Raw genomic sequence first — 27,642 nt, 5'->3', positions numbered from 1 at the left:
AAGATGACTTTGGGAAAAGAGTGAATGCAAACAGAGAAAAATAACTGCAGAAGTGGAGGAAATTAGTGAAAAGTCCATTAAGATTTTCCCCACCTCAAAAACCACACTCAAACCAATCAATTAATCTTAACTTGGGTTTTCCGAGTAAACAAAGCATATAGTATGTGAATAGTACAGATTACTATATTTTTACAATTAGGTTAAGACATTAAGTAAAGTTAACTAAAAAAGTGTTAGTTAGAATCACTGTTGGATTTTACAGTGTATTTACTTATTACTTATAGTACTTATTTGAGTAACAATGTATCTACGTCACCTTATTTTACACTTTATTTGAAGGTGTCATTGTTACAGTGCAATATCTTTAAGTACTGAGTAATATTAAGCAACTACATGTACTTGTACGTGTAATTACATGATGTAATTATGCACAATTGACTGTTATTACTATGGTAAGTAGCCTACATGTAACATATGTAACAAGGACACTGTAAAATAAAGTTACCAAATAAAGTGTTACAACCAAATTTTGTCTTAAAAACAACCTTAAAAAGAAAAGATAAGAACATAAGGAACATAAAGTTTTTGTGAATACAAAATGTGTTTCTTAAGTTAGAAAATACGAAGAAAATAGCAGTTAAGAATTTTATTCTTAAGAATGTTTCATGTATCTGGTCTACTACAGCATGAAGCTCCTGTGTGTGTGTGTGTGTGTGTGTGTGTGTGTGTGTGTGTGTGTGTGTGAGAGAGTGTGTGTTGGTTCTGAGCGAGTGCTGGCAGGAAGCGGTGCGCAGAAATATCTGACCCATAATGCACTGCGACAGCTGACAAGTGGATCCAAGATGGCGTAGAAAGTAAAGCTAGGTAAGTGCAGACTTCCTCCAAAACCTTTCTGCCGCGCGGCGTTCGCCCTCCTCGGCTCTCTCCTCCGTCGATCCCGCCATCGACACGCGGCTGTCAGCTCGTGTAACACGCGCGTCGGAACGCGAGGTATCGCGGCGCGCATTAGCACGATTAATGTGATGATGAAAAGGCCTGATCGCAGCTGCGCTACTCTGACTAGCAGCTAAAGATGTTCGCGTGGAACTGCGATCTTCACTTCACATCCGTGTTGATCATCACACACACACGCGGACAGACGCATAAGTGCTGAGTCAGAGTGTATAAGAGTGAGATTCAGGAAAGATAGTTTTGTAAATTTTGCAGGATGATGTGAATATATATATATATATGTGTGTGTGTGTGTGTCCGGGGGCGGCTGGAACTCAAGGCCATGAGAGCAGCGATCATCGCAGAAGGCATACGCGATTTATTAGCTTCCTCTTTTATGTAGAAGTGATCGATAATGATCATCAACGTCATGTAATCATATATTAAATATCGCTGCACGCTCTCTGGCTGATTGTGAGTATTCGCGTTGATGTGGCGGAACACACGCAGTTGTTGTTGTTCTTTCTGAACGGACACAGTGGCGGTGTTTCAAAACCTAGCGGGTTGCCTTCCTAGACATCACGTTTTGTCCATCGGAACCGGATTTGGAACGTTCGAATCGCGCGTTCTATTCGACCTGGTCAAACATATGAATCGAACGATGGAACGTGTACGTGCGGAACGCGTCTGTGACGGTGATTCCTCACTAATGTTGTCTTAGTAGTCAGCTCGATAGCTTTTGAGACGCGGCCACACACTCACACTCAGACGGGACATCTATTATTAACTGACCCGGAATCCAAATATAGAGTGTTTATATATTTTACTGAGCCTCTGTTGCCTTGTTTGGTGCGCTCGTGGTTAATTAGATGTTGGTTTGCTGTTATTGTGTGTGTGATATATGTCAGTCCCGTCGTAATGTGTGTGTAAGTGAGAGACCCTGGACGGGGTGTGTTAAACATGGAAATTGAACGTTATGCAAATATCAGGAACAGTGCCGTTATGTATATCATGTTACATGGTTATATGGTACTTTATTAATATTTTCTTCAGTTTTGCTTTTAGCAGCCTGCCACAAACTTTATTTATACAACTTTTGAAGACATTTACGCTACATAAAAAAAATGTAAAAAAAAAAATTATATAATATATAACACATCAGTAATTCATGTGATTCATATTTATATATCATGTTTAAATGTATACAATTTTCGTCCTTAAATGGTAAAACGTTTATAAAGTTTGCAGTTTATTAGCTGCACATTATTGAGTCCCCAGGCCACATTATTTTAGAAATGTAAAATAAAAATGGATGTTATGATAAAAGTAGCTAAATTTGTGCACTGGTGTAAAAGCTAACATTTTAGGACAGAATGATAGTAAACTGTAAAGAAAAATAAACATTATGTAATAGTTTCCTATATATGTGTGTGTGTGTGTGTATGTATATATATGTATATATATATATATAATATATATATATATATATATATATATATATATATATATATATATATATATATATATATAATTAGACAATATAACAATAACTGATATTTTGTTGGAGTCTATAGTTTCAATAATAGATTTGCAAAGCAGCGAGTGACATTTCTAAATAATTGTATTTAGTGTAACCATTGTATATATACACACACCATTACAGAACATGTGTGTGTGTGTGTATATATACATACATACACACATACATATACTCATGATAAATAATGTTTGTTGCTAGGGATGTCCCGATCAAGTTTTTTGTGCCTCCCATCAGAGTTGAACTGAATATTGAGTATCTGTCGATACCGAGCCCCGATCCGATACTTGTATTTTGTAGTGTTTGGTGCACACTTCAAGTAGGCCTACATTTAAAGTTATTAAAATCAATCCAATCTATACAGGGATGTGCAGAGAGTTTGTCAGAGGCAGGAGCTCAAATGAAAAAAAAAAAAAAAAGATATATTTTTTTGTCATCTGACATCAATTCCTATATAACAATTACAGTAAATACATTTATAGGCCTATATACAGTACCGGTCAAAAGTTTGGAAACATTACCATTTTTGAAGTTTTTGAAAGAAGTATCTTCTGCTTATCAAGCCTGCATTTATATGATCAAAAATACAGAAAAACTGTAATATTGTGAAATATTATTACAATTTAAAATAATGGTTTTCTATTTTAATATAATTTAAAATGTAATTTATTCCTGTGATCAAAGCTGAATTTTCAGCATCATTACTCCAGTCTTCAGTGTCACATGATCCTTCAGAAATCATTCTTATGATGATTTGATACTCCGTTAACCAAAAAAAATAAATATATATTTTATATACACACACACACACACACACACACACACACACACACACACACACACACACACACACACACACACACACACACACACACACACACACACACACACACACACACACACACACAGGCACATTGTAAAGACATGATCTAAAAATTACAATGTTAGACGTTGTAAACAGACTGTATGGTCATAATTACGAATATGGGACTACTGATGTAAACTTCTTATTTTATAAACTTATTGTATTTTACATGTCAGTCAAGTCAGAGCAAGCCAGACGCAACCCATATAGCAACGCAGTTATGGCAATGACGTCTCGGACAGTCTGACGGCAGATAAAAATAAACAGAAAATAAATAACTTTCCAGTGTAATTTGTTACAAAAGTGTGTGTGTGGTGCGCTAAAACAGACCTCGGGTGCGTCTCAATCGGCTTCCTAGTTCAGTAGTCAGGGCACTCATCAGGGAGTCGGCCATTTTAGGGCTGTATCAATCGCAGAATCCTACCAGTGCACTGAAACGTTCGCTTCCTAAAAAGTCCCACAATGCACTGCGAAAACCAGGGAGCATCGATGCTCACTATGTCCCCTAAACGGAAGTTTAGAAGGGCGAAACATAATTCACGTGAGCCGACTCACTACACTTAAAGACTTTTTTTTTTTTATACAAACCATTATTTCATTGCATGTCAGAAACGTACATCGCTAGACAGGTAATGAACATAATATAAATAACATTTAGGCTATAATTGACTTGATTATTATCTAACAAGCAAGTATTTATCAAAATGTATTTTTAATAACATTAAAATAATGTTGGACAGATATCATTTCTGCTGTGGTTCAATGATGGAAGTTGTCATGTCGCTGAAAATAGAGCAAACAGTGTCTCAATGTGTAGTGAGCCACACTGTCCTTAGCAGTGCCTGAACTCATGACCTAGGAAGTTAGGGAGCTAATTGAGACGCACCCCTCATTCACGCACACACACACATTGAGCTTCTTCTTTTCCTTTTAATGGCGGTTCGCAAACCTACGTGAAGTGCATACCGCCACCTACTGCTCAACACCTGCGTGACAGCAGACGTAAAATAGAGGATCGGGCTTAGGATAGCCGATACCAATCAGGTATAAAAACAAAAAAACTAAAACGGCCCCAATACCGATCCTTGAGATCGGCTCGGGACATCCCTATTTGTTACCCTTTCTATACTGTCTGGCAGCAATGCTGCGATTGATCAGGCGGCGATTGTTATCGGCCGATAATAGCTTGATATAGTTTGATCGGTGGTCTCTATAAAGACCGATTGGATGACTAAAAAATCCAGAGACTAATTTTCAATGCGCAGCTAAAATTGCATCGCTTCATTCAGCCATAGGGGGGGGTCTCACGATAAAACTGCGTCTTTTCAGTTTCGAGTCGACTAGTAGCCTAGTTGTATCATTTCTTCCGATACTGCCCTCTGTAACCGGTAGGCGTGGCTTGGAAGTGGCCTCGTAGGGCAGCGAAGCAAGTGCATTCTGGGAGTTGTTGTCTTTCATCCACATGAGCCAAAAATACATGTTCTGGCTTTTCTCAGTCTAGAAGCCACCAACTTCTAAAATTATTTCACATTTCTACTACATAAATTACCCAATTTAAATACACATTCATCTTTCCAGCGGTGAAATATACCTCTAACTTCTAAATCAGCTAGATCAGTGATTGTCATTAAACACAGTCTACTATTATCAAACTGCAAGACGTGTTCGATAATTAATAAGAAGAGTTATTAAAACTACATTAAGCTGTGAATGTGATGCTGTTCCTCAAGCGACTTTCTGTGTGCGCTCCGAGACGAAGGGGAACACGGACAAGCAAAGTGAACTTTGAGCTTCAGGTTTCGCTCCTAAAAGGTTAAAAACACACAGAAATGTCAAAACACCCGTTTTTGTGTGTATTCACTTAAAACACAGTCGGTTACATCTTAAGTGAACATAAACAGCTAGGAAATAAGTGGCATGTGTATCAGTATATTGGATCCGTGCATTCGGTCTTAAAGTGACAGCAGCCTAATATTCCTTCTGCCGTCTGTTTCAATGTTAATCAAACAACAAAATACAAAGAGATAATCACTCACTGCTCTTTAGTAGGATTAATCTATCCTACTTAATCTATCTAGACTATACAGTGGTTGTACATTTGATTACTTTCTGTTGATAAAGACTGTTCTGTTTTTAATTTTTATTATTGTTATATTTGTTAAGCTCTAAGCTGTTCCTAATCACCTCTATGGGAGGGAATTGAATATGTTGCACGCCAATAAATAAAGAGTTGTCAATTCATGATACTTCCTCATCTCATCTCTTCTTTTTTTTTTTTTACACTTAAAATACATTGTTGTTAAGAATAGTATGATTTATTTCAGCGATCGTTTTGGCTAATGCTACTTCCTGTGATCGGAGCACCCTTATCTGGCATCATTGTACAGTGATGGTATCAGATGGTTGTACTTTGATAAATACCATGATGCATAATGATTATAAAATCATTTACACTGGTACACTTTATATTTTAATGATAAAAAAAAGATCCTACCGCTGTACATATTTAAAAACACACGAAATGTCCAAAATACTAAGGCACTAGTACCTTTATTTTGTTTACTATTGTTTGATAGTGTAATGAAAGTTCCAGTCATAACCGAACTATTACTGGCGTCTACTCATATGATGGTCATCAGTTGATCCAGGACATATGTCACTTCATGAGTTGCTTAGAATATAATTTTTTTGGAGCGTTCCCCCCAAAAAAACAATGTGGAAAAAGCATTCCCAGCAGCCTCTGCTAACACAGCCCAGATGGACGTTACAGCTGTGACCTAATTACTACAGAAAAGGAAAAATGACTCCACACAACAATAGTATTTGCACAAACCAGCGCAACCGGTGTGAAAATGTGTATTTGAATGCAGTTTTGTGTGTCTCGGTACATTCCTCAGGTTTCAGTTTTTCAGATAGACATTCAACAGTTATTAAAGTTGGTTCTGCCTTGAATAGTAATCATAACTTTGAAAATCTCAACTCACCGCTCAAACTTTGTGGTTGTCAGACGTTAGTTGATCCAGTTGTTGATATGTGGTGATGTGATTTTCTACGCCTTTGTGAACTTGAGGAGAGCCGACTTCATACATCTAGTAATTATCACCAAAACAGCTGATTCAAAGACAATAGCCCTGTTTGGATGGGACTAGTTTACCATGGAGAGGTGGTGTAAAGAAATAATTACCAGAGCTTCTCTGTGATTTTAGTCCCGTCCGAATGTGTCATCTCAGTAATCATTATGGACAATGTCAGTAAAGATCACGGTGACTTTTATCTTCAGTAAAAAGGTCTGGAAAAATGACCTCAGGTAATACTAATCCCGTGCGAATAGACCCGCTGTAAATATGTACGTAAATATTCTGTCATTTCGTGTTTAAAAGTAGTTTTCCGCGTTTTTTCAAGTATGGAGACGCTTGAAAAAGCATTCAGTTGCGTTCTAGACGCTGGGACGAGTCTGTGGCAAAACTTTTCCACACACCATTCAGATCAGAAAGAAGATCGAAAGCACTTGTTAGAGGCACGAATCATCTTTTAGCGTTAGGTAAGTGCCTATTACCAACACAATCCAATCTGAAGATAATTAATACATCGTTTGACCGGAGATAACTGGTTTAAATGCATGTAAAAAATAGGTTATATGTGTTTGCGCACATGATATCAGGAAGCAACGTAAAACACACATGACGACTGGAGGGTGACGGCGGTGTGTAAATCGAGTTACTCCTCCCACTTCTGCTAGTTTTACTGAGATATCTTATCCCGTGCGAATTGGCCATTAATATTACAGACGTCCTGTGGTAAAATCACATTACTCCATCTACCCTTGTAAAGTTAATCCCGTCCGAATAGGACTACTGAGGAAAAGTCTTTTCTTCCCTATTATGACGTATATCAGCGTGAAACGGCTTCTCGCACAAGAACAGATGTAGGGCGGGGCTTGATTTTGTCTGTGGGGATTTGATTGGATGGTTGTGGTTTGCTATTGGCTGATCTCATGTGAGTGACAGGTTGTCCCGCCCTCACACCAGTAAACGCATCATCAGAATAGAGAAGAGATGAGCTGCAAGAGGGAGGGGAAGATATTTTGATTAATGATTGAGGCACATGAATAAAAAAATGTATGTGCACGTATAAATCACTGCAATATTCCATAAAAAATAAGAGCATTTCATAGTGTCTTTGAAGTATGACTTATGTGTCCAGATGCTCATTGGAGCCGCTGTATAAGTTACTGCAAAAGCAAATGTCCAGGCACAGAGGTTTGCTACTCGCATATGGCAATTTTGAAGTGTTTAACCACTTGTATCTTCCATGACAGAAACTCTGTCCCAGAGTCATGGAGGACAGGAGGCCACAGAAGTCATGTGACGAGGCCATTGGATCATTAGTGAGGCAGGAGTATGAGGCGGCAGTGGCCCACAGCACAGAGGCGCTGCTGGCCATGGGGCCCCGGACCCCGACCCCCAACACGACCCTCCTCCGAAAGCGTGCCCTGCTCTACCGCATAGCAGCACGACTCCAGCTGGTGAGACTGCACCACACAGAAGCTCATCCATGTTGTTTTCGGATGTGTGGATTCATGACAGTGGGCTCTTTTTTTCAAAACTCAAAATTTGGGTTACACTTTATTTTAAGGTGTCATTGTTACAGTGTAATTATATATGTAAGTGCTGAGTATTATTAAGTAACTACATGTACTACAATAGGGTTAGGGTAGGATTAGGATTTGGTTGAGAGTTAGTTGCATGTAATTATGGTAAGTACATGTTACATATGTAACAAGGACACTGTAAAATAAAGTGTTACCGAAATTTATTTATTAACCTAAAACATTTTTTTTTGTTTTTGGTTTGCTTTGGTTTGGATCTACACTAGCATATACAGGTGTGCAAAGTACATTACTGACGTGTTTGGGGAAATATTGAATACTTTGAGTTTTGTTTCTAAGGGAAAAAATCCTACTTTTGTATGTTTTGAGGCGTCTATGACTTATTCGGAGTGTGTAAGTGACATAGCAGCACTGAAGATCAGGACATACCCAGACCACCAAACAGACATCCATCATGCATCATTATTATTACTTTACAACAACAAAAACAAACAACTTGGCCCACTTTTAAAACAATATCCCTGTTTGGCTGGTGATGTGTGTTGATATCCTGCCCTGTATCTTTGACCTGCAGTGTTTCTTAATTAAAAGATAAAGCCGCCTTTGAAGATTAGCTTGACCCGAGCGCGAACACTGTTTTTAGTCTGTCACAACTAGACTCAAGTGTCCAACAACTATAAAACAAGTGTGTGTTAAATTTATTGTTTCAGGTGAAAGGTTTCAGTTTGACATTTAGTGTGTTCTGAAGGTCTATATAGTCAGATCGTCAATAAAATTGTCATTACACTAACGTTCTCTAACTTTCGCATGAAGTTAGTTGAGAAAATCTTCAATGTCTTGATTTTATCAGCCAATTTCAAAACGTTTAAAGGGATAGTTCACCCAAAAATAAAATTCTGTGATCATTTACTCTCCCTCAAGTTGTTTCAAACCTGTATGACTTTCTTTCTTCTATACACAAAAGAAGATATTTTAAAGAAGGTTGGTAATTAAACAGTTGCTGGTCCCCATTGACTTCCATAGTATTTTTTTTTCCTACTATGGAAGTCAATGGGGTCCATCAGACATTTGGTTACCGACTTTCTTCAAAATATCTTTTTTTTGTGTGCAGCAGAAGAAAGAAAGTCATACAGGTTTGGAACAACTTGAGGGAGAGTAAATGATCACAGAATTTTCATTTTTGGGTGAACTATCCCTTTAAATGCTCAAGTAAAAGTTAATGTGGAACTTTCACAGTACCCATATTTTCACTTATAATTTCTTATTTTCTTTATTAGTTTTGCACCCCTTAGCATGTTTTGATTAGGAAGGGGTAAAAGTAAACGATTTGTGTTCTTTTAATTCAACAGAAAGACTACGATCAGGCTGATGAAGACTGCAAGCACAGTAAGATACCGAGAAAGAGCTCTTCTCTAAAAATGTATTGAAGTGGATCAAAATAGTTCATTCGGATGGGATTAACATTACAAGGGTAGATGGAGTAATGTGATTTTTCCACAGGACGTCTGTAATACTAATGGCCAATTCGCACGGGATAAAATATCTCAGTTAAACTAGCAGAAGGAGTAACTCGATTTACACACCGCCGTCACCCTCCAGTCGTCATGTGTGTATTACGTTGCTTCCTGATATCATGTGCGCAAACACATACAGTATAACCTGTTTTTACATGTATTTAAACCAGTTATGTCCGGTCGAACGATGTATTAATTATCTTCAGATTGGATTGTGTTGGTAATAGGCACTTACCTAACGCTAAAAGATGATTTGTGCCTCTAACAAGTGCTTTCGATCTTCTTTCTGATCTGAATGGTGTGTGGAAAAGTTTTGCCACAGACTCGTCCCAGCGTCTAGAACGCAACTGAATGCTTTTTCAAGCGTCTCCATACTTGAAAAAACGCGGAAAACTACTTTTAAAAACAAAATGACGGAATATTTACGTACATATTTACAGCGGGTCTATTCGCACGGGATTGGTATTACCTGAGGTCATTTTTCCGGACCTTTTTACTGAAGATAAAAGTCACCGTAATCTTTACTGGCATTGCCCATAATGATTAGAGATGGCACATTCGGACGGGACTAAAATCACAGAGAAGCTGTGGCCCGCCTCTCCATGGTAAACTAGTCCCGTCCGAACAGGGCTAGACAAGGACAAGAACGGGTATTGTTCAAAATTCATGTATAACTTTGAAGAAAGTTTTTGATCCACTTCAAATGCTGTCTACTGTATATTGAGTTGTAGTAGAAGTATAAATAACGTATTTACAAAAAAACAATACAAAACCGTAAAATAGTATCAAAATTGTGCTACCTGTGAAGTTTTCTACCTCTTATGTAGAACCATTCCTCTCACCAGACCGCTCAGGATTATGGGATGCCTGGTTTGTGTGTGGACTGGTTTGATCTCTTGAGTGTGTTTGTTCATGTAGTGTTTGCTGAGGAGCTGGGGAAGGGAGATGGCAGTTTCATGGCAGGACTTCAGAGTATGCTACTGGACGGAAGCTTACAGGAAGTGTGCAGCGTTCTCTCTAAAGCACTCTATGGAGAACCACTGGTAAACCAACCCAGAATTCCTTTCCAAATGAGTCGGCTTAATGTATTGTGCTCCAGATCGACATCGTGAAATGTATTTCAGATTGCTTGTATTGTCTTATTTTTGGACATGAGTTAATTTGAATGTGTGAATTGTTGTAAAAAACAACAACAACTTTACAATTGCACTGTAAACAAAAATTTTGCTCAACTTTAGGTGCTCTGTAAACTTTACAGGTTTGCTCTAAAATGTACAGTTGCACTGTAAACCTCAATTTTGCTCTCAACTTTACAGTTATAGTCAGATTTTACAAATGTAAACTACACTACAATTCTGTTCTCATTTTGAGGTGTTCTGTGAACTTTACAGTCTTACAATTGTACAAGATTTACTATCGCACTGTAAACATTCGCAATTTTGCTCAACTTTTCAATTGCTTTGTAAACATTACAAACTATAATTTTGCTCTCAACTTTACAGTGTTGTGCTGCAAACTTTACAATTGCACTGTAAACTTAAATTGTGTCCTTAACTTTAGGTGCTCTGTAAACTTTACATTTTTTACAGTTGCACTGTAAAATTCACAATGTTGCTCTCAACTTTACAGTTGCTTTATAAAGTTTACAATTGCACTGTAAACAAACTTAAATTTTGCTCTCACCTTTAAGGTGCTCTGTTTTGCTCTAATATGTACAGTTGCGCTGTAAACTTAACTTTCCCTCTAAACTTTACAATTCTGCTCTCAACTTTAAGAGCTCTGTCCTGTAAAACTTCACATTTACATTGTAAACTTTTAACTTTTAAATTGCTGAAATGAACTAAACCATTTTGGTTGTCATAGAATGGGATCATGACGAAAGACATGACGAGACTGAAGAGGCTTCTCTCAGAAATAGAGGTCAGTTTGATTTACTACGATTGTCTTATATTTCCCATATGAAAGGAATTATGTGCAGTTCTCATTTCTCTGTGAAAAGCACATGGGTCACCCTTGACTTCAAATGACTTTCATAATCCAAGAACTAGTACCTCTCGCCACAGCTTTTGTGCGTGTCTAAGAGACATGTTAGATGATAGTGTGTGTTTTTGCGCATTAATCACAAGCTTTGTCTCGATTGCAGGCTGTAAGGACTAAAATGTCGTCAGAGGTGGTTGAAGAGAATGAGGAGGGTGAGTTCCTCTTCCGTTTCACAATACATCCAGGATCCATTTTCACCTCTGGTGTTCTGGCTCTTCTGTGAGCTTGGTGTTTGCACTGACATGCTATCTCTCTTTCTTTTTCTCTTGCTTTCTTTGTGATGTTCTCCGGACAGATGTTCAGGAAGGCTGGCAGTTTCGTCCTCCTCCTCGTGGGGTCACGAGTAGTGAGGAATACACATTGTGTAAAAGGTACACTAAGTCCTGTCAGCAAATAGTAATGATTTTAGTGTGGCTGACACCAGAAATAATCGTGTTATAATGCCAAATTTTAATAGTACCATAATTAGTGTGATTTTGTCAAAACTTATGATTTTCTACACCGCTTCCTTGACTAGGTGATCAGATCATGTGTTGTTGCTCTCTATTATCATTTATAATCAGGGTATGAAATGAACACCCGCCAAATGCGGGTAAAAATCAACTGTGGTGGGTAACGCTGTCAAATCACTAGCCAATTTGTCGTGTTACTTATTATGTTTACTCACTTTGCTGGTGTATAGTTCGTGTAAGCCAAATCTGCGCAGATTTTGCGCAAATACTTGACTTTTGAGACATCATGATATATTAAATACAGCGTATTGCTCAGAATCTGGCTTGCTTGAACACACACGTCACTACGCAACAAATAACGGCGCACTTGTTCATTTGCATTGAAGCAATAGCGAAGATTAAAAAGCATTTGGTTAACAGAAAAGACATTATTTTCCAACATCCTCCATTGTTCTGTGTACTGTATTGATCTGTTCACCTAAAACACATTTTTGGTGATGAGGATGACAGAGGAAGAAATTAATGCATGAAAACCAAATTTTATAATATATATATGTGACCTGATCCAGCAAAATGAGTCACAGTGACCCAAACTTCAAAATTGAGATTTTGGTATTAATGGAAAGAGGAGACCATACGCTTTCAACTGATATCCTAGTCAAAGTCATACCTTGAATGGTTGTAAAGATATACACATTTGAATTATGGTCGTCTGCCCTCTTTTTCCAATTGAAAACCTGAGAAAATCGCTTTTAAAGTTTTTTGCCTGTTTTTTGTTGATATCTTTCAAAATCCATTGCATTTAAAGGGATGAACTATTTATTGTACAGCTTAATTTGACCAAAGACATTAATATATGCTATTATGCCAGGCTGAACCTCAAATTATTTTAATTATTTTATTTGAATAAATAATTTAAAAGGCACTTTTACAAACATTTACTAAAATCAGAAAGATTGAACAGAGGTGCTACAGTTTTGCTTGAGAGAGGGTGTGTGTGTGTGTGTGTCTGTGTCTGTGTCTGTGTGTGTGTGTGTGTGTGAGAGAGAGAGAGAGAGAGAGAGAAAGTGAGAGAGGCAGAGAGACAAGGAAACAGAGAACAAATAATGTTAGCCTATGCAATCATATCTTTGTGTAGGCTAGATGACAATAACAGTGTAACATATTCATAACGGAGATACCAACAGTTAAATATTGGGTTAAAATAAATCAAACACATTGTAATGGATTCTCCTTGCAGATAAATACACTCACAGAATAATTGCACTCACTCACATCCATACACGATAAATACCACAGGGCTGTCACTTTCGCTGTCGCTGTCGCTGTCATCAGAGGATGACACGTCTCCAGATCCAAAAAAAAGAAATCCCTGACTAGCTTTAGCCACTCTTGATGACCAGCAGCAGAGCTTAGGTTAGAAGCCTCCAGTGAGTTCAACGCTTTTGGCGACTTTGCTCTCTTTTGACAGCGACATTTCTCAAATTAATAATTAATTATTAAATTGATCTTTCTCAGGAGATCTGCTAGCTTGTTTACACATAGCGCTACGAGTCTGACAGGAGGATGGCTGGACCAATCGCGTGCCGAACGGGCTTCCCATTGACAAATGATCAGTGTTTGTGTACATTTCTAAGCTTTATGATTGGTTCTATACAACGTGTAACACCATATTTGGAGAGCAGAGGCGTTTGAGGGGATTCCCGGGAAATGCTCAGAGGTGACGAGAGGAGTTGAGAAAAGCAATATTCATTTCCAGCGAATTTAGTAAAACTTTGTAAACTTTAATAGTCATTTAAATACCTTTTCTCAATTATCTGGACTACGAAACTTTAGGAGATTATTTTTGAATGTCTGTTCTTTGAAATTTAGCAATAATAATAATAATAAAAAAAAATCTATTATTTCATTGTTTTTCCACATAAACGGCCCATATCTTAAAATGGAACGTTGCGACTTCCGACTCATTTCGCCAGATCGGGTCACATATATAAAAAATATATAAAATAAAATTTGGATTTCATACATTCATTTCTTCCTCTTTCATCCTCATCACCAAAAATGTGTTTTAGGTGAACAGATCAATACAGTACAAAGAACAATGGAGGATGTTGGAAAATAATGTATTATTTTTAATTGCTTTTCACAGTAATATATATATATATAAATATATATAAGCTGTGACATAGTTAATCTGGCTAATTATTATTATTTTTTTGGCTAGTAGAAGTTCTGAATGGCCGGTAACTTAAAAAATGTAGTAGCCAAATTGTCCGGTGAGTGAAACAAGTTAATGTGAAACCCTGATTATAATGTGGTGTTTTGTCTGTATTTTGTCAGGTTTTTAGAGCAGGGTCTGTGTCGGTACGGAGCTCAGTGCACCTCGGCTCACTCTCAGGAGGAGCTGACAGAATGGCAACAGCGCTACGCCTCTCGACTCATCCGCCTCAAGCAGCAGCAGGAAGGCAAACACTTCACCGAGAACTACATGGAGGCGCTCATCGAGAAATGGATCAACTCCCTCACGCCGGAGAGAGTGGTACGGTCCTCCTCACCGAATATCTTAACAGTTCACTAGAGAGGTGTTTTGTTTCACTTTAGTAAACCGGTTACGTTGAAGTAGTGATGCACACCGAAATTTCGGCAACCGAAAATATTTGAATGAAGTTTTGAGGAGCTGAAATCATTGACTGATACTCTGACAGTTAATTATCGGTTTTCCGATGGTGGGGTTTGACCGTCAGTGTATTTCATGCACACAGTGTAGATAAGCTACAACAGGTAAACATGTCAGCAGTGTGGACACTATTGACAATGTTGATTTGTCGTTTTTAATAGATGAATCAAGATCTTTTAGTCTATGATGTTTTCAGTTGATGCCTGAACAAAACTTTTTCATAGTGTGCCTACCATCCAGTAATCACAAGCATGACTGAAATGTATTATATCTCACGTAATCACTCAATCAGGGTTTCAACTGCAGAAAGACGTCCAAAAAACAGCTTGTAAACAATGTCATGTTATATTAGCTTTCATTACGCTGTTACATACGTCATGTTTACCTCTGGAAAGCCATTCAATGTCCGTAAACTCAATAGTCAGCTAGAAAATAGCTATAAAGAGGTGCATTTTGCTAAATATATGCACTGTATTATATTACATATTCCTTTTTACTTAGCTTGTTGTCAACATTAACGTATGTTTGAATAAATCTGTCATAAAGTTTTTATTATGTCCATCGTTTAAAAGTTATCATAATCAAATATCATTAAAAAGGTGCTGTGATTAATTAAACATGACAGCAAAGAGAACCGATCATCTTTCTCTTTAACTACTAGTTTTAGCACCAAAAAAGCATGAATGAACATCAGAAGGTGTTGAAAGAAACAGCAACTTACCGAAATGTATCATGTCTCATTAAATCACTCAGTCCGTGTTTCGACCGCCGAAAGACGTCAATAAAACAGCTTGTAAACAACGTTACATTTACCTCAGACAAACCATTTAATGTCCATAAATTCATTATTTAGGTAGAAAAAATAACTCTAGAGAGGAGCATTTTGCTAAATATATGCGCTGTGTTACTTAATCACCATTTTAATAAATCTGTCATTAAGTTTTTATAAAGCCCAGAGTGAGCTTCGGTGGTCCACACACTGTCCGCGTGACGTCAGTTTCATCATCTGGAGCCCAATTTATGTGACCACGCAGAAGGTGCGCGTACAACAGCGCATGTGCGAGTGACTTGAGTGCTTGAAAACAAAGTCCACTAGATAGCGCGCACGTGTCGAACGCATCTTTCCGCGCTCACGGCCCAAAAGATTGTACTTTGAAAGACGATGGAGAGCAGAACGTGAAAAAATTAAGTATACCCGAGCCTTTACAGCCACCGTTAAAACTCATTAAAAAGTTGATGCGATTTAATTAATTGATTATTAAATACATTTTTTTTTTGCTTTCGGCTCTTGGTAAATAACTTTCATTTCGTTTTTTGTAAAAAAAAATATATATATATATTTCGGTGTATCACTGAAGTCCCTTCCACGAAACCGGAGTATAGTTTATATTTTTACATACAGTCAATACAGTCAGAAGCGGTCAAATGTGAGCCATCTCAGATGTTCCTGCTTGTCTGTTGATTTGATGGTTTGTGTTGTTGTGCAGATGAATGACTGTGTGGAGGGAGTTACGCTGGAGCACAACTCCGATCTCTTGATTACCGTCAACACCAAGAAATCATCTCACTCCTGGACATTCACGCTCTTCTGCAAGGTATGGACAATCGAGCGCTGTGTTGTTGTTTTGTTTTTTTCATAAGCCACAGAGTGTGAAGAGTCAAATTAGTATTCATATCTGATAATGTTCAAAGTAAAAGTCACACTATTTTGGTTTCCAGCAATGATACAGGTCTTAAATTGAGTTTTATCAAATTTAAGGTCATAAAAATCTTAAATATCTTAAGCGGTATAATAATAGTCTTAATTATCATTTCAAGAGGTCTTAAATTTGGGGACGGAAAACCAGGAATCGAGGATTAATTTGATAATTAAACTTTTGAAAGGCTATCATTTAAAGTCCCCCTGTAGTCAATAATTTTATCCCTTAAAACTCATCTCTGATCACCAAAATTACATATTTAAATGTTTTTCCTTATAAAGCTTATTTCCTAAATAGCTTGAATGTAACTCTACACCCTTGCCTCATTTAGTATACGTGGTTCTATGAATATGCAAATGAGCCCCGCCTCCACTCACTCACAGCAGCTCAGAGATCCACTGGTTGACGATCACACGTTGATCTGATTGGTTACAAGGTAGTTTGTGGCGTCAGAAACACCAGCGATTTCAAACCGTGTTTTTGAGACTGTCTTTGGTTCACTGCAGTTTTAAGGAGAAAATACTCAGCAATGGTGTCGACTTATGAATCTGCACATGTTTTGTCTTAAAGCATATTAAAAACAGCACATAGACATATAAACAACATTAAAAGTTTGATTTTCACCTCAGGGGGACTTCAATCTGATTTTGAAACCCTGCAGATACCCTGATAAAGGCAAATAATTATACTAAATAGTGTTGTTATTCTATCTGCTAACTTTTTTTTTTCTTTGTTGAATTTCCTGTTTCCTGCATATGTAATTAAAACGGATGCTTTTTCTTGCATTCAGAGTGTTAGAGTATCTCTCAGCCAATGCAAACAGGAATTTGTTTTGTCCCAAACAGCCGGTCCGCACGCTACACCGCATCGCTCTGCTTTACGACGCCAACCGGCCACACTTCTCGGTCACGGCGGTGTCGGCCGGGGACGCGTCGGCCCAGGTCCCACAGGAGGTGTGTGAGGGCGGCTGCCAGGAGTGGAGCGCAACCGGCCTGGTGCAGAACGGCATGGACCACTGCCTTTACACTGTGGTGGTCTCCTTTAGTACAGAGATCTTCGGGACCTTCAGACAGACTGTGGTTTTTGATTTTGGCTCTGAGCCCGTGCTCATGCAGCGAGTGATGGTGGACGCCGCCTCCATCGAAGGTAGGACAGCGGGAAAAGGCTTCAGAATGACTTGTTAAAGAATTGGAAATGGTTTTACTCTAATCTCATGTGGTTCCAAGCATGTATGACTTTACAGTGGAACACAAAAGGAAATTGTGAGAGATTTTAGTTTAATTTAGAATTTTCTATGCTGTTTGTTTTTACTTAAAGTGAAAGTTAGTGCCTTCAAAAATAACCCATAAACAGCACCAGGAAGTGCTTCATGCAGATATGTGTTTTTGCAGCAAAGGAATGAACCCTGCAACAAAACTATCCTATGCTAACTTACTAACTAACCAACCAAAATATTCCTATATTTTTTGTAGAATATATACTCTGCCGTTCAAAAGTTTGGGATCGGTAAGATTTTTGAAAGAGTGTCTGCTCACCAAGGCTGCATTTATTTGATTAAAAATACAAAAAAATAAACCATTATATTGGGAAATATCATTACAATTTAAAATAAATTTTCTATTTGAATGTATTTTAAAAGGTAATTTATTCCCGTCATCAAAGCTGAATTTTCAGCAGCTTTAAAAAAATATATATAATTTTTTTGGCGGGGGAAATAAATAAAAGAAATCAATACTTTTATTCATCAAGGATGCATTAAATTGATCAAAAGTTACAGTAAAGCCATTTTTAATGTTACAAATGATTCTGTTTCAAATAAATGCTGTTCTTTTGAACTTTCTATTCATCAAAGAATCATGAAAAAAAAACTGTTTTCAACATTGATAATAATAATTAATGTTCTTTGTTAATCAGATAAATGCAGCCTTAGTGAGCAGAAGAGACTATAAAGTCACCGGTCCCAAACGTTTTGAACGGCAGTGTATATATGTATTCATAAATTTGTTATGGCTAAATTACCATTTATTTTGGAAAAAATATTAGAGGTTTTACAAAACAAATATTTATTAAAATGTTAATAATGCAGTATACATTTATCCTGTTTGTCTATCTTTTAGCGAATTCCTTTTAAAAAGTCCTTTACTTTGATATTTAGACATGAGGATGTGCAAATAATGACAGACTTTTTTCATTTTACAGTATTTTGAGTCCTGGCTTTGAAATGTACATCTTCTTAAAGATCCTAACCATCAATATATTGTCAAGTTGGGACCCTAGATCAGCTATTTATTATAATCTACTACCCATAATCCCACAGATCTGGAGCACTTGATGCAGGCTCGACAGCAGCTCCTGATGACGGCGAAGCGCTGGGACTCGTCGTGTAAAACCATCGTGGAGTTTGTCCCCAATGAAAACATGGATCTAGAGCGCAGTCTACTGACCCGCTACCAGATCCCCCTCTCTGCCGACCAGCTCTTCACCCAGTCCGTGCTGGACAAAACTCTCACCAGAGACAATTACCAGCCCCGTCTGCACGACCTGCTCTACATCGAGGAGATCGCTCAGTACAAAGAAGTCAGCAAGTGAGTAGGCCATCAAGTCCGGTCCACAGGAGCCAGCATCAACCAGTCATAGTTCGCTTTTATAATGTGAAATGTTGGGGTGGGTAATATGAAGTTGATAAAATGGCACAACAATAGACCAGCATGCATCTTTGTGGTTTGACATGGACACAAAAACATCCAAAAGTACCAATTATTTAATGAAACTCAGATTAGTTTTTTTTTTTTTTTGTGATTTTTTAAGTAAATTTTTTGTTTAGCCAGGAAAGTTTTCTTAACGGAAATAGAAAGCTAGTTTTTTGGTTTGTAGAATGTTATTCTAACATTCCCAGAACGTTCCCCTAACCTCTCTCCGGGTGGGTAAATATGATGCTGATAATGCCACAATATAGGGGCTTTCGTACAGGGTAGTTCTAGGAACTTAAGGGGCTTTCGCACTGGAGGAACCTTTTCATAGGTCCTAGAACTTTTGGCGAAAGTACCTGGGTTTTGGCGTGTTCGCAACGCAGGAACTGGGAACTCCTTTTGGAGAAACTAATTTAGCTCCTACTTCTGAGTCGGTCTAAACCAGCACTATAGGAACTATCCGTGACGTTAGAGTACACTGATTGGCCGAACACATGTGAAACACCAGCACCCGCCATTTAAAAAAAGCAGTGTAAACACACAGATTATAGCCTATATATTTACTCCAGAAACTAACTTTACGAACATGGAAAACAGTGATAGATCGGCCTCTTAACCTTTACACTGAGGAGAAAATCCAACGCAACTTTGAGGAGACCAGGAGAAACATGATTATGTATTTCTGCTCTGCAACACTGGACATCAAACACACGACATACGCTAATACCTTTTCATTACTGTCTACTTTCTATGTATAACAGTTGTATCCAATAACGTATTAGACAGGACTGTTAGACAGATCGTAAACTAATGAACACGGAGAATGTCAGGGTGTCCGCGCGGTAGTAAAAGTAGTAAAAATAATCTACCAAAATTAAGGCCCTTGAAAGGTAGTAAAAGGTAACAAACGCAATTTGACTTGGTAGTAATTTTTTCATCACCACCTTAATATATGAGTTTCCATTTTTTTGCTTAATATTTGTGTCTCCATATATTTTAACTTCATGTAGCATAATTAAAAAATATATATACGGTGCTAACAGGACCTGACGGGCTCGACATTAACGCTTGTCCGGGACAAGTGGATTTTTTGAAGGGACAAGTAAAAGAATTTTACTTGCCCGACCGGACAAGTAGCCTAATTAAAGTCAATAACAAAAAAAATTATAAATAACTAGGGAATCACTAAAATGAGAGAATGATTCTGATTGTATTTATATTTATTGTAAGTTGCGATCGATAGTGGATGTATTAGGCTACTGACGGTAACAAGGTTGCGCTGTTGAGGCTCGCGCAGCCTCTCGAGGAGAAATCCAAACAAATGTAAACTCAGTTTAAACTCAGTTAACAACATAACGTTACTGCCAGTGCCAAAATTCAAAATGTGTTTTAATATTTTTAACATATGATACAGTTTAGCAACCTCACACGACGAGTGCTGTTTTCTTGAGTACCATCACGACTGAAAAATTGACATTGCTTTTGATACAACAGTTCAATAAACAGTTCAAATTAAGTTACTTACATTTTAGACACAATATTGACTGTTTTTGTTCTGTTTCAGCAGCAAAAATAGTTCCAAACAAAGATCACAGCAGAACCGTAACGCATCTCAACCGTGTTTCATTACTGAATGATTCAGCGTTTTGAACGAATTGGAGTCAAAGATTCAATGTCCATTCATAAACATGTCTCATTCTTGAATGAATCAGTTGTTTGAACGAATAGTTTGAATGAATGACTCAATGACTCGCTCATTAAGACGGTCGCCTGACGCCTCCTACTGGCGGTTTACTTTCATGTTTATCATTCTTTCCAACGTTTCTTATTTGTATATTCAAAAATATTTTAAACGATCTCATATTCATAACATTATTTAATGCAGTTGTACATTTTCAGTGTAAATGATTTAATTTGATCAGCCCTTCCTAGGGTAACAACAGCCCTATATTATCTTAATAGGCTATTCCAATTTAATCTATTGATAACATTTAAAACTAAAGATTAAGCATACATTGAATAAGATTTGGGGGGTGGGGGGTGGCCCTTTAAAGGTGCAGATATGACAATATGCAGATTTAAATATATCAGAGCTGATTTAACACAGATGAGGATATTTCTTCAGAATACATTATATTTACAGCACACACACACCAAAAACATTCCGGACAAGCAACTTTTTTACTCGGACAAGTGAATGACAGATTTACTTGTCCAGAGGACAAGCACATGAAAAGGCTTAATGTCGAGCCCTGAGTGAGTCGGAGTTGATAGCAATGACAAAGTGCCAAGGTTATTATTCACCTTATTAGGGCTAAGGGCTATGGTTAGGATAACTCAAGGGCTAGGGTTAAGATAAGGACAACTGAAACTCAACTCGACACTACAAAAAAAACATAATTGACAATGACAATAGGCCTACTTAATGATAACAATTAAACATTAGTGTACCTAATATGTATGATGGGTGTGACAGTGTCACACTTATACCTTATAGTAAGTAGTAAGTGGTGCTTTACATACCCCGCCCACCCCACCACACCCCCAAAAAAAGGGCTGCTGCTTGATGTCGTGATGGTAGTAAAAAATATTGTGGAGGTGGTGTAAAAGGTAGTAAATTCATCTCTATGATTCCTGCATATACCCTGAATGTGAGTACTGTGTGGCTCTGGCTTTCTCAGCGCCGTCAAAATAAAAGTCACAACCACAAGCGCGGCTTACGTCACTTCAGAGTTCCTACTGGTGGTGCGAATGCAACCAGGAAAATGTTCCTAAGGGAACCATTAGTTCTCGAGGAACCACCATAATGGCTAGTTCCTATAACTACTTGGTGCGAAAGCCCCTTTAGTTCTAGAAACTATGAAAAGGTTCCTCCGGTGCGAAAGCACCTATTAGTAGACCAGCATGCATCTTTGTGGTTTGACATGGATAGATACAAAAACATCCAAAAGTATCAGTTATTTAATGAAACTCAGAAGAAAATTATTGGTATATACAGTTCTTCTGAAGGACAACTTGTTTACATGATACTAACACATTCAAAATGGTTTTATTTTAAAGATTTCATGCAATAAACCTCTCAAACCTTCAGATCTTCATATATTTGCAGGCGGGTCATTTGGAAAGGCTTTGTTTCCTGAAGGGGTGATAAAAGCGTTACACCCCTATTCTTGGGAAATTGCATAAAACTTGGGTCTTTATGCATCAAATTGCATATTGTTTCTTTATTAAGGCAGAATTCTGAAATGTTATTCAATGGTTTTCATAATAATTCCAGTTTGTTACCACTAGAGGTCATTGGTGGTCTTATTTGAAAAAGAAAGTGAGAGGAGTTTGTGGGAGTTTAAAAGAAGATGGGGAGTGTTTGGGGTTTTACATCAGATTTAGTTAAAGGGGTGGTCGATTTATGATTTCACTCTTCTGACTTTAGTTAGTGTGTATTGTTGCAAAGTTACAACGTTCAAAGCAAAGGAAGATGTTATAAGGAAGACGTATAAACAATGTTCAGTAGTTGGTGATTCACAGTAACTGGTGAATAGTTATCCCAAGTTACGATGTTGTGTTTTCTTTTCTTCTTAGGTTCAACATCAAGGTTAACCTGCAGCTGGTGACAAGCTTTATGTTGACTGGCATTTCTGGCGGCGCTAAGTACGCTCAGAACGGACAGCTGTTTGCTCGGTTCAAGCTGACCGAGACGCTGTCTGAAGACACGCTGGCTGGACGACTAGTCATGACTAAGGTCAACTCTGTGCTCCTGCTGCCCCTCTTCAAGGAGCGGATGGGTCAGAACCAGAATTCTGGCGCCAAGGAGCGCGTGTACGAAGCCCTGATCGAGGAAAAGACGAAAGACTACATCTTCCTGCGGGTCTGTAAGAACTGCTGTGATGAGCTGGGGCTGGTGGCGGATCAGGAGCTACAGGTATATTACGACATCAGTCCATTAGAATCACATACGCTAATTGTGTTGGCTCGCCAAAAAAGCCTGGTAACCACCCAGAACACCCTAGCAACTTCTATCTAGTCCTTTAAAATAGCCAGTACACCATAAAAACCAGTAGAGTGCATTAGTGCCCACACAATTTTTCAGTGTTGTTGGTTCCGGAGGTATTTTTTCCATTCATTTCTCCCATAGGGATTTCAGAGTAGTCTTGGTTAAAGCGTTAAAAGCCGTGAACCAAACCAACCAGCTACGAGGTGAATCATAACATAAAAAAAATGTATTTGGTGCAAAAAAGTATTTGAAAATCGGACCAAAAGAAAAAGGTACACGACTGTGTACTTAACAGCTTAAGTGAGGGAAAGAACTACAATCCCATGAAGCATTGCAAACAGCATAATCGAATTAAAAACGATGGAGAAATACTACTCATTTACAAATGTTGTTATACTAACAATATATTTTAAGTTTATTGTCTAGTAATCTCTATCAACTCTTATAAACCGACTGGAATACCCTAGTCTAGCAACCAGCCAGAACACCCTAGCAACTTCTATTTACTCTTATAAAATAGCCAGAACATCCTAACAACCAACCAGAACATCCAACCTAGCAACGCCCTACTGACCAGTTAAAAAATCCCTAGTAATCACTATCAACTTTTACAAACCGACTGGAATTACCCTAGCCTAGCAACCAGCCAGAACACCCTAGCAATTTCTATCTACTCTTATCAAATATCCAGAACACACTAGCAACCATTCAGAACATCAACCTAGCAACGCCCTAGTGACCAGTAAAAAAAGCTAGTAACCTCTATCAACTATTACAAACCGACTGGAATTACCCTAGCCTAGCAACCAGCCAGAACACCCTAGCCACTTCTATTTACTCTTATAAAATAGCCAGAACATCCTAACAACCAGACAGAGCATCTAACCTAGCAACGCCCTAGTGACCAGTTAAAAAATCCCTAGTAATCACTATCAACTATTACAAACCGACTGGAATTACCCTAGCCTAGCAACCGGCCAGAAAACCCTAGCAACTTCTATCTACTCTTATAAAATATCCAGAACATCCTAACAACCAGCCAGAACATCCAACCTAGCAACGCCCTAGTGACCAGTTAAAAAATCCCTAGTAATCTCTATCATCTCTTACAAACCGACTGGAATACCCTAGCCTAGCAACCAGACAGAAAACCCTAGTAACTTCTATCTACTCTTATAAAATATCCAGAACACCCTAGCAAGTTCGGTTTACTCTTATAAAATACCCAGAACACCCTAGCAACCAGCCAGATCATCCAACCTAGCAACGCCCTACTGACCAGTGAAAAAACCCTAGTAACCTCTATCAACTCTTATTAAGCGACGGGAATTACCCTAGTCTAGCAAGTATTAATCGCATGGTGTGAAATCTAAACCAGCCAGAACACCTTAGAAACCAATTAGCAACGCCCTAGCAACCAACCAGAACTCCCTAGCAACTTTTATCAACTCTTATAAACTTAATTAATTTATTGATTAAATGTTAAGAATTTGACACAAAAAGATGATGCATAGAGTTAATTAGGTTAAAAAAATAGCTTTTCAATGCTACGAACTGACCACGTAATATGAAGAATATCAAAAACTTAAGGCGTCAGTCCTAAACCTGCCAAGGAACCAACACTCCTCAAAATATCGTCTAATTATCGTTATCGACAAAATCACAGGGAAATATCAAGATGTATTTTTTTGTCAGCATTGCACAGCCCTAGTCTCAGTTATCACGTGATAGAGAGACGTGCCAGAGATACGTAAGGGATTAGCTTAAGCCGTGTTTATGCCGTTTATCGCGGTAAATTGAACTGCGATGGCATAAACCCCAGAGATGCTGTCAGTCACTAAACAGGCTGCCCTAAAAAAGAGCGGGATTTGGCCTAATTTACCGTTTTTTACTCCGTCTAACAGATCCTATTTATCACGGTGCCCTCCAGCATAACACACTCGCTCACTGTATTTAGTGTTGAATCCCTTTGTCTGGTGGATTCCCTGTGTGGGCTGGGCTTTTGTTGCCATGTATGATCATTTGACACTGTTCCTTAAATGATTGTAAAATTGTCCTAGAACATTACATGGATTTTGAAACCAGCCAAGTGGGTTGATAATAGATTAATCATAATTGCTCTACATGTAAATGGGCCATAAAGTCCTATAAATTACCTTTATCTTAAAGAGATTGTTCATTTCTGTGTGTGTTGTCTGTAGCACATGGCAGGCGCTGCTAAAAAAGAGTGTTCAAATAAATAGAGAAAGTCTCTGCAGAGTCTGTTTGAACAGCAGGTGTGTGTGTTTGTGTGTGTTTGGATGCAAGGTGGAGCTGCAGTTTCAGTTGAACAGACTTCCTCTGTGTGAGATGCACTACGCTCTGGATCGCATCAGAGATAACAGTATCCTGTTTCCAGATCTCAGCCTCACTCCCACAATACCCTGGAGTCCCAACAGGTACGAGCACTCGCAAAGACCCAAATGAGTGACTTTATACACACACACATACCTTGAGGTTTCCTTTCAGTAGTTCCTCTTCCAACAAACCCCTTGGCGTTTTATAAGTGAAGTGATTTGCACCGTCTTTAATTGAAGATTGTTTCTGCCACAGAATAAAAAAGTAAAAAAAAAAAAAATGTATATCCCTAATCTTGCGATTCTAGTTTATATCTCACAATTCTGATTTATTTCCCATAATAGCATGTTTACATCTCGCAATTCTGACTTTCTCCCCCATAATTCTGAGTTTATTTCCCGCAATTCTGAGTTTATTTCCCTCAATAGCGAGTTGACATCTTGCCATTCTTGGTTTACATCTCGCAATTTTGATGATCTTTTAAGTCTTGTTTATTTCCCATAATTCTGAGTTTATTTCTCGCAATTCTCACTTCTTTCCCGTAATTAGGGCCGAGCACCGATGGTGTGAGGACCCTATTGAAATTGTTCCATTTATTTTGATATTGTAACTCGCAATCAACTTGTCTATTTCTCGTAATTCTGAGTTTATTTCTTGCAATTCTAACTTTTTTCTCGTAATTCTGATTTCATATCTCACAATTCTGTTTTATTTCTTGCAATTCTACCTTTTTAGAATTTTTCTTGCAATTCTGAGTCTATATCCCGCAAGTCTGAGTTTATTTCTCACAATTCTATCCGTTTTCTCAGAAAAAACGTTTTTCTCTGAGTTTTTCTTTTTTGCAAGTCTGAGATCATATCTTGCAATAGAGAGTTAACATCTCGAAATTGTGAGTTTATTTCTTGCAATAGCGTGTTAACATGTTGGAATTTTGAGTTTATTTCTCGCAATTTTGAGTTTATTTCTCGCAATTTTGAGTTTATTTCTCGCAATTCAGAGTTTATTTCTTGCAATTAAATTTTAATTATGCCACATTGTTTTTGCCACAGAATAAAAAAAGTTTAAAAAAAATTATATCCCTAATCTTGCAATTCTGACTTTTTTCTCAGTTTATAATTTATTATAATTCTGATTTATTTCCCACAATAGCATGTTTACATCTCGCAATTCTGACTTTCCCCCCATAATTCTGAGTTTATTTCCCGCAATTCTGAGTTTATTTCCCTCAAAATTCTGTGTATATTTCTTGCAATTATTTATTTATTTCCGAATTTTTAGGTTATTTCTCGCATTTCTGAGTTTATTTCGTGAAACTCTGAGTTTATTTCTCACAATGACGAGTTAAGATTTTGGAATTCTGGGTTTATTTCTCCCAATAGCATGTTAACATTGTGAAATTTTGAGTTTATTTCTCCCAATAGCATGTTAACATTTTGAAATTCTGAATTTGTTTTTTGCAATAGTGTTTAACATTTTAAAATTGAGTTATTTTTTGCAATAGCGTGTTAACATTTTAAAATTGAGAATTCATTTTTTGCAATAGCGTGTTAACATTTTAAAATTGAGTATTTATTTTTTGCAATAGCGTGTTAAAATTTTGGAATTCTGAGTTTATTTCTTGCAAAAGTTAACATTTTGAGTTTAAATCTTGCATTTGTCAGAATTTGCTAGAGAGTTGTGAGATGAAGTCTTCTGTTCCTAAAATGACACGGGACATGAATAATATCTGCTTGTCCAGCAGCTCTAGCTCACTCACAGACGTCTCTATCTCTGTGAGTGGCAGCTGCGTTGGCAGGGCGCATTCGTGCGTTTGTAGCCCGTGTAAGTTCTTCCTCCGGTGCCACAGGCAGTGGGATGAGCAGCTGGATCCCCGTCTGAATGCCAAGCAGAAGGAGGCTATACTGGCCATCACCACCCCCCTCTCCATCAACCTCCCGCCGGTGCTCATCATCGGACCCTACGGCACGGGCAAGACCTTCACGCTGGCCCAGGCTGTCAAACACATACTCAAGCAGCCTGACACACGGTGAGCTGCCTTACACCCATTTACCTTCAAATCATTTCCACTCATCCAACAGTAAATACAAAGCAAAGAAAACGATAGGCATTACACCTTGATAAACATTAAAAAACACACAAACTATAGCCAGTAGGCTTACACTTTGAGACTAGTGTGATGGATGTGCTAACTTAACTTATCTGTGGACATTTTCGACTTTCCTCCTGAATGTCTTGCCCCATAGACTTTTATTGTAAGTGGAAAACATTTGTGTGTGTTTTGAGTGACGAATCGAAATTTC

The 27,642-nt window shown here is 37.9% G+C and overlaps 1 protein-coding gene across 3 annotated transcripts in view; it reads left to right on the top strand.

Moving 5' to 3' along the window:
* Positions 1 to 739: 739 nt before the first annotated feature.
* helz (helicase with zinc finger) overlaps positions 740 to 27,642 on the top strand; it is a 68,225-nt gene continuing 41,322 nt past the window's right edge. The window contains exons 1-14 of one of the 3 annotated variants that reach the window (XM_082184630.1): positions 740 to 864; positions 7,651 to 7,857; positions 9,291 to 9,327; positions 10,374 to 10,498; positions 11,319 to 11,375; positions 11,599 to 11,647; positions 11,791 to 11,866; positions 14,288 to 14,486; positions 16,112 to 16,219; positions 17,170 to 17,470; positions 18,642 to 18,909; positions 22,594 to 22,933; positions 25,313 to 25,443; positions 27,189 to 27,368. In XM_082184630.1, coding sequence (XP_082040756.1) covers positions 7,669 to 7,857; positions 9,291 to 9,327; positions 10,374 to 10,498; positions 11,319 to 11,375; positions 11,599 to 11,647; positions 11,791 to 11,866; positions 14,288 to 14,486; positions 16,112 to 16,219; positions 17,170 to 17,470; positions 18,642 to 18,909; positions 22,594 to 22,933; positions 25,313 to 25,443; positions 27,189 to 27,368 — 2,060 coding nt within the window. In that variant the 5' untranslated portion in view covers positions 740 to 864; positions 7,651 to 7,668. Of the gene's footprint in view, positions 865 to 7,650; positions 7,858 to 9,290; positions 9,328 to 10,373; positions 10,499 to 11,318; positions 11,376 to 11,598; positions 11,648 to 11,790; positions 11,867 to 14,287; positions 14,487 to 16,111; positions 16,220 to 17,169; positions 17,471 to 18,641; positions 18,910 to 22,593; positions 22,934 to 25,312; positions 25,444 to 27,080; positions 27,369 to 27,642 lie in introns of all 3 variants that reach the window. The other 2 variants (XM_082184629.1, XM_082184628.1) reach the window with 2 other exon arrangements.

Source organism: Leuciscus leuciscus, assembly GCF_965113295.1.
Source record: "Leuciscus leuciscus genome assembly, chromosome: 1".
NCBI classification, from domain to species: domain Eukaryota; kingdom Metazoa; phylum Chordata; class Actinopteri; order Cypriniformes; family Leuciscidae; genus Leuciscus; species Leuciscus leuciscus.
This window is presented reverse-complemented; position numbering and strand designations above follow the sequence as displayed.